The sequence below is a fragment of the Balaenoptera ricei genome, chromosome 20 (assembly GCF_028023285.1).
Source record: "Balaenoptera ricei isolate mBalRic1 chromosome 20, mBalRic1.hap2, whole genome shotgun sequence".
Classification (NCBI taxonomy): domain Eukaryota; kingdom Metazoa; phylum Chordata; class Mammalia; order Artiodactyla; family Balaenopteridae; genus Balaenoptera; species Balaenoptera ricei.
Window position 1 is genome coordinate 40613238 of NC_082658.1, and position 13023 is coordinate 40626260.

The 13023-nt window shown below is 39.1% G+C and overlaps 1 protein-coding gene across 11 annotated transcripts in view; it reads right to left on the reverse strand.

Moving 5' to 3' along the window:
- Positions 1–13023, reverse strand: part of BCAS3 (BCAS3 microtubule associated cell migration factor) — a 575869-nt gene that overhangs the window by 207017 nt on the left and 355829 nt on the right. The window contains exon 24 of one of the 11 annotated variants that reach the window (XM_059908372.1): positions 2518–2546. The exons of the other annotated variants lie outside the window; for them this stretch is intronic. Coding sequence (XP_059764355.1) covers positions 2533–2546 — 14 coding nt within the window. The 3' untranslated portion in view covers positions 2518–2532. Of the gene's footprint in view, positions 1–2517; positions 2547–13023 lie in introns of those variants that run through there. 11 annotated transcript variants of the gene reach the window in all.

The window sequence follows — 13023 nt, forward strand, 5'->3', positions numbered from 1 at the left end:
AAATCTAGGGGAGAAAGGAGAGAGCCCAGTAACACCGCAGTTTTTGGAGGCAGGCCTGGGGTAAAGCTCTACTTTTGCTACTTATTGGCTATACTGAAAGTGGCCAAATACAAATAACTATCCCTATCTTGTAGGGATGTTGTGAGGATACAACGGGGTTGAGTATATAATGCAAAAGTCACAAACTTTTATTTGGCCTGTACTGGTTTAAAAATCAGGAAATATCCATAAAAATGTGAATTTCCTGTCTCTCTTGACTAAATGGAAGGTCTGGCAACACTAAGCCCACATTTCTGCAATAGCAACATGGAACGGAGTAGCGAAAGAACCTTAAGTGCAGGTAATTTGCTATATATAGTTCCCCGGCTTAAACCTCGCCATCGGAGCATCTGAGATTTTGAACCCTCCATGGATAGCTTAAAACAGAGTTTGGAACTGTGTTTGGCGCACAGTGTTTGCTACATAGTAAGTACTCAATAAAAGAACTACTACACCAAATAAAATCCGTTGACTCCAAAATGGAGAGAGGTTTCACAGATATCAGCTAAACATTTTATGCGGCACAGAATACATCAAGTTCTGGAAATAATTTTTTAAAACGTCCATGTATTTTGTTTTTATATATATATTTGGAAAGTTTTTTGAAAACAGCATATATATGTATATGTGCTGTCTTCAGAACCTTCCAAATATCTCTACGATCTAAAGTTCCTATAGCACTTACTTTTTATCAAGCTTCTTCTGGAATTTAGCACATACGATTTTGTATTGGTATTTGCATCCCTAACCAACTTGTAAGCTCAAGTGTGTATTCCCAAAGCATTGTTGAGAACATAAAAACACCTCTAATTCAGGCAACTCAGGAAACCGCTAGTCTCAAACAAGGAAACAGGTGAGTGCTACTTAAGAGGAATACTTGCTGAGAGGTAGAAGTCTGTTAGATCTAGGTTGATAAAAGAAACACCTGTAATTAGGAATGCTGTACACAGCTAACTGTATCAGCAGAAGTGTTTGAAAAGTTTTCGTTTCTTCAGTAAAATAATATTTAAGATACCAATTTGCATAACAAACTTTACTTCCAGATAGTTCAATTCCGCATCAGCATACATTTTGAATTAGCGGGATCCAAATTAGGGACTTGATGGTGTTATCACCCTTTCACTGGGATCACGAGGATTACAAGGAAAAAAATTGAAGAACGTAGTAGAAGAGCGAAGCCTAGAATTCAAATCTGCCTCTCTAGCGGCAGGATTCTCTCATTTTTACTTTAATTACAGTCCCATACTCAAAGCCAGGCAAACAATCTACCATTTTGATTAGGTTGTCTCAGACAGCTGGGGAGGGAGTGGGTAGAAATAGGCCTATGAGGTCAGTCATTATAAACAATCTGTGTTCAAAAGCAATTTTCAGACCGACCCAAACTGGTTCACAAGTACATAAGTGATCCTGTGCTACAAACAGTAACGTACCAGCTGTCTGTCTCGGGTAGACTGTGTAGAGAGGGATGAGTCCTCTCTAGAAGAGTTGAGGGGCTGCAGGGAAAAAGACAAAAATATGTCTCTACCAAGAAGAAGATAAAAGGCAACCTCAAATTTCAGGAGTATCTTAGCAGCAGCCAGGGAAGGTTTGGCAGTTTCTGCAAACAAGTGGCCTGGGTTGAAATTTGTGAAGGAAGAAAAAAATGAAATCTGTCATGAACATGAAGTTCAGATCAAACCTAAAACTTCCTCTGTCCACTCTTGTTAAGAGGACTTTCCTATTCAGCAGAACTCTCCAGAGAGCCAAGTGATTTCTGGTCATTCTCACAGCGATAGTTTGCCTTTTCTTCCTTTTTAATTTTTATATTCTTTGTCAACTTAAGTCAAAGGGGGAGGGATATTTGTGCTGAACATTTAAGAACGATTTTCAGAAGGAACATTAAATGACACGAGGCTCTGGTGCTATGCTGTACAGTTCAATGAACTCCCGCGCAGATCAGCAAGATGGTTGGAAATGCCTCTCTCCGTCTGTTTTTCATCTCCAAAGTCTGTGTACTCAGTAGAGTGTGAAGAGAGCCTCTCTTTTCTTCAGAACATTCTCCCAACGGTCCTGCCCCCACCCCCACTCCCTCTCCGAAGCCCCTGCAGCAGAGAACAGGAACTAGAGCAAATGCTTTTGTGAATTAAGAGATCTTGTGAGCGTAAATTTGGTCAGGCTGCTCCTTTCTGCAGGCCAGACCCCGCTGCTGCCCCAGGATGTGAACTGTCAGTTTGCATAGCTGGTGATGAGTTGCAGAACCATCAGCAAAGGTGAAGACGGCAGAAACAAGAAAGATTCAAGACTGGTGGAAATCATTTCACAAGGAAAATTTCAGCCATCAGTGGGAGGAAGCTTTGAAAAATGCTGCCATTTCCGAGTCAGAATGAAGGAAAAATTAAATTACTGCCGGTGAGGCGAGCCAAAGTTGCATCTCCCTCCAGGGAGAGTTTTGATAATGGTAAACATTTGACAGCTGGCCTGGAGTTGTTATCTTGTTCTAACAGTTGTTATGGTCTAAATGAATATTTCTGATAAGGAAAGAGAAAGAAAAATTTAAACACTTTTATATTTTTTCTGTTTTAAACCTTAGGGGGTAAGCCAAACAAGTTTAGAGCCACCGAGAACGTACTCCAAATGCTGGAATGATCCTGGTCTGGAAATCTCACCAGTATCATTATTTCCATTAATCTAGATGATGTAATTCTTTGATGTAAATCAACTTACTAAGAAATTATCTTTAACCTTTAGCTTCCTCCGCCACTCAAAAACCATTCCAATCGTTGACTTGAAGTCAAGAAAATAAAGCGTTAATAAAAGCAAATGTAAAAGTCCAAGATCGGAAGCTCAAGAACATGCAGAGAAATGCCATATTGTTACAGAATCTATTTTTTAGCTACTGAGGATCAACCATCAGAAAATTTTACTCTCTCACAGATTTTATTATTTTATGAAAACGATTGGGCCAAATATTTCAGAAAGGTAACAGAAATAAAGCGGCCAAAAGAAAGAATTTTAAACTTAAAAAGGACTGTTGACTGGGTGTCTGAGGGTTTTGCATCACCAGGAGATGCAGAGTGCCTGAAGGGATATTTCATTATAAAACACTTGCTCAATTCCTATATATAGCATAAGAAAACAAGTCTGAGTTATTGTCTGAAACGTTCCAGGTCTTCACAGGCACTGGATCTATCACGGTATCTAGACATGAACGCAGAAGGCTCGGAGGAGATGGGAAGCAGTCCGGCTACCTTATATGGATCTGCTGATAGTTGTGTCCTCAGAGAAAGCACTGAAGTCCTGAGAATACTATAACCCTCTCCATCTACGTTAAAAAAGAATATCTACACTCCTAAATTTATTCTGCCTCTGACATGCTACCAGATGGGAGTTTACCAGGGGTCAAGAAAAGAGGGACCATGGCAAAAAGCAAAGAGAAGGAAGGAATCACAACACCATCCTCCTCTGGAATGAACAGAAACGTAGAAGTTATTTTCAGCAAATTTTATAAAATTTGTACTTTACTTGCCTAAAGTATAACTGGCGTAAAGTCTGGGAAATTTAGTATAATATTTAGCATTCAGAAACAAATTCTTTGAGCATCTGCTCGGCGCTACAAATTGAGCATTTGGTCTCCATCCTCATAGGCCAAGGGAATCAGCCCACCTAATCTGTAGGTATCCTATCTTTCTGTCGCTCGTATACTCAGAATGCATTTTTGCAAACATTATGCCCTAACCAAAGGAAACCTTTACCCAAAGTCTTTCCCTATTTTTCTTTAAAAAACAAAACCAGAAAAATCTACCTTGATTCTTGTATTTGTGGGAAGTAAGAGTTTCATTATTTTTTTCCCCAGGGACCCTGCCCTGCCTTAGTAGGAAAGTATATAAATCGATATTAAAGTATGGTATTTTGAGAATGTTTCAAAGTAAGGTCAAACTGGTGTTAAAAACCTTACTAGTGAAGGCTAAAATAACAGTCTGGCTGAACAGTCTTAAGTGCAGCTGACTCCAATTACTAAGTACATCCTAGCGATTTTTTTTTTTTTACTAACAAGAACAATGCAAGCAAGTCTTTGAGTTCAAAAATAACGTCAAAGAGAAGTTACTCATAAGAGAAATTAGATAAATTATCCCAACACTGCAGCCATATAGGCAGCTGACAGTTAACTTCACCTTCAGCACTGGAAAAGTTGAGTCCTTTCTTTAACAAATATTCAGAAAAAGAGAGGAAGGAGATTCTAAGAGGGAACAAATGCGAGGAAAAAATGCTTCTCTTGACTAAAACATCCAAGAGACTTTTGGATAAGAAAACATATACATAATCTAACCACTACAAAATCATGAAAACAGGGCTTTCAAATAAAATTTCTAAAACATTTTATTATGAAGGATTTTGAACATACACCAAAATAGACAGAAAAATATAATAAAACCCAAGCAACCTTCACACAACCCAACAACCATCAAGCCATGGCCAATCCTGCCCCATCCACATCCACCTCTCTCCTCCTGTATTATTTTGAGGCAAATTCCAGATGTCATCAAATCAGACACAGTACATGAAAAAGCAGAGATCCTTCAAGCACACTAACGGCCTCTTTCTGCCTTCACGTCCACCCCAAAATCATTTTTTTCTGATGATAAACTTCTCCCCTTCCCCATAGGTTGTTGTTACTAGTACTAACTACCCAGGGCACTACATGAATCTAGTTTGTTTTTTGTTTTTGCCACGTGGCATGCGGGATCTTAGTTCCCTGACCAGGGATTGAACCCCTGCCCCCTTCAATGGAAGCACGGAGTCCTAACCACTGGACCACCAGGGATTTCCCTACATGAATCTAGATAAACCTAGCATGTCTCAGATACACAGGACTTTTGTTTTACATGAGGGCTGATGACCTCCATATACCCTTCCATTCTTAAAAGTCTATGACTCCTCTATGCAAACAGACATTTTGGACCAGTGTTCCTCCATTACCAAAACTGGGGTCACATCATCTGGCACCAAGGAAGACACTATACAGTGGTCAAGGAAGTACAGTGGTTAAGACATCAGCTTCAGTCATACAGACCTGGTTTTAAATTTGGCTCTGCCAATTACTAACTTTGTATCCTTGGGCAAGTTCCCTGTCTCCTCATCTCTAAAACTGGAATAATAACTCCCTCATAGAACTGTTGAGAAGATTAAATGAAATAATATGTGTAGAGTGCTTAGCCAAGAATAATAAATAATAAATGGTAGCTCATTTTTAAGAATTAAGCAAGAGAATCTTACATGTGATAAATATCAATCAAGAGAGGAGGTATGTGTAAGGTGGAAAGGAGGAAGTGAAGGAAGAAATGGGGGTAAAAATATTCCACTTTTATAAATCATAACCCTCAACAAACTTCTTTTAAGAACTTAAGTATTTCAGTATAATTGTTTAATGGGAACTTTCAATAAGCTCATAATCTAAAACAAAGGTGCTTCAACCTGTTTATAACTGTCGATCCTTAAAAAATCGAATGTCCCATACACAAATGTAAAGAATTTGTGAAGAATGTAATTGAAGAATGTAATATTAATATATTACATTATATATTAATATTACATATAATATAATTATATATTACATATAATATAATTATATAATTAATTATATTAATATTAATATAGCGGGGCAAGGACTCAGAGGATGAATGCTTGCTGCCTTGTCTAAATGAACCAGCCCAGTGCATCTGTACACAGCAAAGCCAAGAAGTGACAGTACTGATAACGGAAAGTAGCAGTGGCGGCAATAGTCTCTCACTTGGCTTCAGCCTGCACCATTTCAGTATTATACTTTTGAAAAAAATCACTCAGATGAACAAAGGGCATGGGGAGGCATGCTTTTTGCTTACTTAACATTTGTCAGGACACTTGCAGATTGGGACAAAATGTATCTTAAATCATGCACTACCAAATTACTACATTACAATCTGTAATGTGCCCAATGTCATACAGTCATTTAATAAGGAAAAGAACGGACATCCACATTTTATGTAAGAACAGTCTACCTACTTACTAGTTAAAAAATCACAAACTAGAAGCTTTTTGCTGACTTTTTAATGAGAGTATTCTTTTCTTTCTCTCTCTCTCTATTTTGCATTCCAAAGTTATACAAAGATTATCCTAAGATGGCCAAATGCCAGAGCACTATTTCTTGGGGTCGAGGGGCGGGGGTGAAGAGGAAAGATTAGCAACCTTTTTTTTCCGAATTTTGAATTTTATTTTACTTATTTTCATACAGCAGGTTCTTATTATCTATTTTTTTAAATTTTATTTATTTATTTTTGGCTGCATGGGGTCTTTGTTGCTGCACGTGGGCTTTCTCTAGTTGCAGCGAGTGGGGGCTACTCTTCCTTGTGGTGCTCGGGCTTCTCATTGCAGTGGCTTCTCCTGTTGTGGAGCATGGGCTCTAGGCATGCGGGCTTCAGTAGTTGTGGCACGTGGGCTCAGTAGTTGTGTCTCGTGGGCTCTAGAGCGCAGGCTCAGTAGTTGTGCCGCACGGGCTTAGTTGCTCTGCGGCATGTGGGGTCTTCCCGGACCAGGGCTCGAACCCGTGTCCCCTGCATTGGCAGGTGGATTCTTAACCACTGTGCCACCAGGGAAGTCCTAATTACTTATTTTATACATATTAGTGTATATATGTCAATCCCTATCTCCCAATTCATCCCACCACCACCACTACCACCCCCCACTGCCCCACTTTCCCTACTTGGTGTCCATACGTTTGTTCTCTACATCTGTGTCTCTATTTCTGCCTTGCAAACCAGTTCATCTGTACCATTTTTCTAGATTCCACATATATGCGTAATGTGGCTTTACAAATCAAGCCTCTCTTGGTGTGATTACCAGGTAAATGGCTGACTGTGATAACCACTTAAATAGGTTACTTTTCTTTAGTCTTTACCACACCTATTCAATCCTGCTGCTAGAATAATCTTCCTAAACAGATCACTCATCCCCTCAAACATTTTTCATTCCTTGTCCTCTATTCCAACTCTTCTACCAGCACTTTCCTTTCACTGTCTGGTCATAATCTCCCTAGACAGCTGAAGCTCCCAAACTTCCCCGCACATACCCCCTCCTATATACTCAAACCAGATTCCAGGTTGTCCTCAAGTTATTCAGTATGTGTCTGCCTTGGTGCCTTTGCTTCTTGCCAATAGGAGTCCATTTCCTGAATCTTCACCTATCAAAAGTCTACCTATTCCTCGAATTTTAGCTCAAATGGCTTTTTTTTTTTTTTTTTTCACACAACTGTCTCTCATCGCCCCAGTTAGAACTCATCTTTCCCTTATTTGTACTCTAAGAGGACTTGATCAGTCTTGTACTATGGTCACTAGAGTTTGATTTTTGTCCCCTGAATTCCAAGTTTCTAAGGGTCAGGGAGCATACCCTTTTCATTTTTTGTACCCCTTAGAGCATGGAGCACAGTGACTTAATCACACTGAACTGTGCTGCATATTTGATATCTAGGAAACCATCAGTAATAACATTTACATCTTTTCTGATAAGCAGTCCACACAAGGAATTCTTTGAGGGAAATTTCTTAACTGGCTCACCAACTCCTGGACTTTATGGTTTCTGCTACAAAGCCCCCACTGAGCCCATCTGATATACGCACAGTACACAGAAAGAGCAGCCAATTCTCTCCTGACAGAGTGAGTAAGAAACTGAAGAAGGAAGACACATGTGTAGGAGGAAATACCAAAACCACAAATATGGAAACAGTGTTTGTGAACCTCTTTCAGCCAGATCACAGACATCTTTAATTTCATCACACTTCCTTAAAAGGAGCAAGTCGGGAAATGGGAAAGGGAAAAAAATATCTTTATGCTTTTTTTTTCTTTTAAAGTCTTCCAAATTTTTAGATTAGGTCATCTGTAACTCTAAGGAGAATAATGTGTAATCTTTGAGAATGCACCTTACGTTTCTTGGCCTTTTGGCTAAGATCAAGTGAGGAATGCATCCAGACTTCAGAATTTCAATCACTAGCAATTAATACAAGGTACATGCTAGGGCAAAATAAACATAAATAAAAAATTAACAGCAACTCTTGTTGGTTATCCATTTTAAATGTAGCAGGAAATGCATATTCTATTACTTTTAAAATATAACCACGGGACTTCCCTGGTGGCGCAGTGGTTAAGAATCCACCTGCCAATGCAGGGGACACGGGTTCGAGTCTGGGAAGATCCCACATGCCGCAGAGCAATTAAACCCGTGTGCCACAACTACTGAACCTGCGCTCTAGAGCCCGTGAGCCACAACTACTGAGCCTGTGTGCCACAACTACTGAGCCTGCACACCACAACTACTGAAGCTCTCATGCCTAGAGCCTGTGCTCCGCAACAGGAGAAGCCACCGCAATGAGAAGCCCGCGCACCGCAACGAAGAGTAGCCCCCACTCGCCGCAACTAGGGAGAGCCCGCGCACAGCAACGAAGACCCAACGCAGCCAAAAATAAATAAATAAATAAATAAAATAAAATATGACTACCCTCGGGGGAAATCTAAGAGTTAGTACTACAAACAGATATATGCCAAAGCACATGTGCAGGTCCCAGTCCTTCCAACACCACGGACCCCTTTCTGTCCCCACCTCCCAGTTATATTTCTAAAATGGCACTTGGGATTGACATATACACAGTGCTATATTTAAAATAGACAAGTATGGGACTTCCCTGGTGGTCCAGTGGTTAAGACTTCACCTTCCAATGCAGGGGGTGCGGTTTTGATCCCCGGTTGGGGAGCTAAGATCCCACATGCCTCGTGGCCAAAAAACCAAAACATAAAACAGAAGCAATATTGTAACAAATTCAATAAAGACTTAAAAAATGGTCCACATCAAAAAAAAAAAAATCGTAATACAAACAAAAATAAAAATAACATAGATAACCATCAGGACCTACTGTATAGCACAGGGCACTCTGCTCAGTATTATGTAACGATCTAAATGGGAAAAGAATTTGAAAAAGAATAGATACAAGTATATGTATAACTGAATCACTTTGCTGTACACCTGAAACTAACACAACGTTGTTAATCAACTATACTCCAATATAAAATAAAAAGTCAAAAAGAAAACAATAACTCTTGAAAATCCAAAAATAAAACTCATCTGTCTCCTTACAATTGAGTTGCTTTTTTCCTAGATCTAATAGATGTAATGAACACACAAGCAAAGGCAAAAAATGAGTTTAAATATAACTTGCCAAAGATAACAGCTAATTTAGGGTGGTGTTTGAAATAAAGTGTTTCTCTCCTTTTTATGAATGTATTGCTGATGAAAATTTTACAACTTAATATATATTTTTTTAATAAATTTATTTATTTATTTATTTTTGGCTGTGTTGGGTCTTCGTTTCTGTGCGAGGGCTTTCTCTAGTTGCGGTGAGCGGGGGGGGGGCCACTCTTCATCGCGGTGCGTGGGCCTCTCACTATGGCGGCCTCTCTTGTGGCGGAGCACAGGCTCCAGACGCGCAGGCTCAGTAGTTGTGGCTCACGGGCCCAGTTGCTCTGCGGCATGTGGGATCTTCCCAGACCAGGGCTCGAACCCGTGTCCCCTGCATTGGCAGGCAGATTCTCAACCACTGCACCACCAGGGAAGCCCACAACTTAATATTTTTATACTGATCATCATAATTAAAATATTATGAGTATGAAAAATATTCCAAAACACTACATCTTCTTTTCTTTTTTTTTTTTAAATTTTTGGCTGCGTTGGGTCTGTTGCTGCGCGTGGGCTTTCTCTAGTTGCGGCGAGCAGGGGCTACTCTTTGTTGCGGTGCACAGGCTTCTCATTGTGGTGGCTTCTCCTGTTGCGGAGCACAGGCTCTAGGTGCGTGGGCTTCAGTAGTTGTGGCACGCAGGCTCAGTAGTTGTGGCGCACGGGCTTAGTTGCTCCGTGGCATGTGGGACCTTCCCGGACCAGGGCTCGAACCCATGTCCCCTGCACTGGCAGGTGGATTCTTAACCACTGTGTCACCAGGGAAGTCCCCTAAAACACTACATCTTCTGAAAGCAATATCCCCAAAGAAGAAAAATTTTGTTAGTTTTCTGCTGAATTCCTAAATATAGCTGTCATTTGGACCAAGAACCAAAAATCAAATGTTATGGTAAAAAATCCTAGCATTTCAACAAAGCAAGACTCTTATTCCAACAACAATTCTTAAACACCTAAAACAATCAAATACACTACATTATCCATTTTATATCTCAATGTCTCAACATTGCCCCTAGATGGATAATTTATTTTATCATTATAATAATCAAGTCAACAGAAAAATGCAAAATTGCTTACTAGAAAATGTTTATAATTGTTGAAGTATATCCCAAGTATATCCCCTACAGAGTAAGTGAGTAAGTTTGTCCTTCTACAAGTCACATAGCTGTAGTATAACAATAACCTATTCAATTGTACTGTGAAAGTAGATATTCCTACACTCTCCATATGTATTCAACACTGGTCATTTATTCAATCTAAGACTGGGCTCCCTTTACTCAATCTGAAACTGGGGCCTCCGACCGCTAAGATATTTGCTGGGGTTAAGCTTAGATTTGTGGTTTTATCAAAGTGAAGACTTCTAAAGCTGTGCTGTCCAATCTGATTGTCACTAGACACAAATGGCTATTTAAATTTCAATGAATCATAATTAAATTTGAAATTCAGTTCCTTAGTTACATTCATCACCCCTCCAGTCCTCAAAGGCTACACGTGGCTCTCATATTGGACAGCAAAGATCTAGCACTTTTCCATCATCACAGAAAGTTCTATTGTACAGTTCCATTCTAAGGATGACCAGTCTTATAGGTCATATTTGCTTTAGTGCCATGGCTTCAAGGCAAAGTGAAAGATAGAACTGATAATGCCACCTATCAAGTTTGTTCTTTTATTTCTAGGCTGAGAATCAAATCGTTATGATGTTTCAGACTAGAGTCCCCACCACCTCAGGATCTAAAAACATGAAAGAAAAAACGTGGTCCCTTGGCAGATTCAAAGAAAACAAACCAACCAAAACAACTACAACTACAACAAAACAAAAACTCCACCATGGTCCATAGAGCATATGGGCTGTTCTACCGATGAGAAACTCAGTGCTAAGCATTCTGGACAAAAATAGTGCTCCCATTATTTAAAAAATGCTCACATCTGCTATATACACATATTGTCTTTAGTAGGTACGTGCATTTTCGCCTAACCAAGAAGATAGGCTTCCTCTGGCTAATAACTTGCTTGCGGAAGCAACATGGTCAAATGATAGAAACAAAGGTTTTGAAACCAGATAGGAGCTAAGTCCTGTATCCCTTCATACATGCTCACTAGTTACATGACTTTTGAGCAAATTACTGAATCTCTCTGCATCTGAATTTGCCAAAAAAGAAAGAAGCAAAAAATCAGGTCAACTTCCCAGGCTTGTTCAGTATTAAGAAGATAATGTATATTTGGCATCAACTAGCACAGTATGTGATACAGTCGGTTGCACCAGCAACTATTCTAGAAGACAAAAAAAAAAAAAACCCACTCATTCACAGTACACAATAACAATGCCACTGGTAACAGCTATTAGTAAACCAAATCTTTTTATTTAAAAACAGCGTTATTCAGTAATATCTGACTCATCATACAAATCACCCTTTTGAAGTAGAAAACTTCCCTAATGGGAAAGGAAATAGTCACCCAAGTCCAGGAAGCACAGAGAGTCCCATACAGGATAAACCCTAGGAAAAACACACCAAGACACATGCTAATCAAACTAACAAAAATTAAATTCAAAGAAAAATTATTAAAAGCAGCAAGGGAAAAACAAAAAATAACATACAAGGAATCCCCATAAAGTTATCAGCTGATTTTTCAGTGGAAACTCTGCAGGCCGGAAGGGAGTGGCAGGATATACTTAAAGTGATAAAGGAGAAAAACCTACAACCAAGATTACTCTACACAGCAAGTATCACATTCAAATTCGATGGAGAAGTCAAAAGCTTTTCAGACAAACAAAAGCTAAGAGAATTCAGAACCACCAAACCAGCTTTACAACACATGCTAAAGAAACTTCTCTAAGCAGAAAACACAAGAGAAGAAAAAGACACATAAAAACAAACCCAAAACAATTAAGAAAATGGTAATAGGAACATACATATCAATAATAACCTTGAATGTAAATGGATTAAATGCCCCAACCAAAAGTCACAGACTGGCTGAATGGATACAAAAACAAGACCCATATATATGCTGTCTACAAGAGACCCACTTCAGACCTAGGGACACGTACAGACTGAAAGTGAAGGGATGAAAAAAGATATTCCATGCAAATGGAAATCAAAAGAAAGCTGGAGTAGCAATACTTGTATCAGATAAAACAGACTTTAAAATAAAGACTGTTACAAGAGATAAGGAGTGACACTACATAATGACCAAAGGATCAATCCTTTGGTTATGTAAGATCAATCAAAGAAGAAGATATAGCAATTATAAATGTTTATGCACCCAACACAGGAGTGCCTCAACACATAAGGCAAATGCTAACAACCATGAAAGGAGAAATCGACAGTAACACAATAATACTAGGGGACCTTAACACACCACTTACACCAATGGACAGATCATCCAAACAGAAAATAAATAAGGAAACACAAGCTTTAAATGACACAATAGACCACATAGATCTAATTGGTATTTAAAGAACATTCCACCCAAAAGTGGGAGAATACACTTTCTTCTCAAGTGCACATGGAACATTCTCCAGGATAGATCACATCTTGGGTCACAAATCAAGCCTCAGAAAATTTAAGAAAATTGAAATCATATCAAGCATCCTTTCTGACCACAACACTATGAGATTGGAAATCAATTACAGGAAAAAAACTGTAAAAAAAACCCCCAAATACATGGAGGCTAAACAGTGTGCTACTAAATAAATAACCAAGATATCACTGAAGAAATCAAAGAAGAAATAAAAAAATACATAGAACAAATGACAAT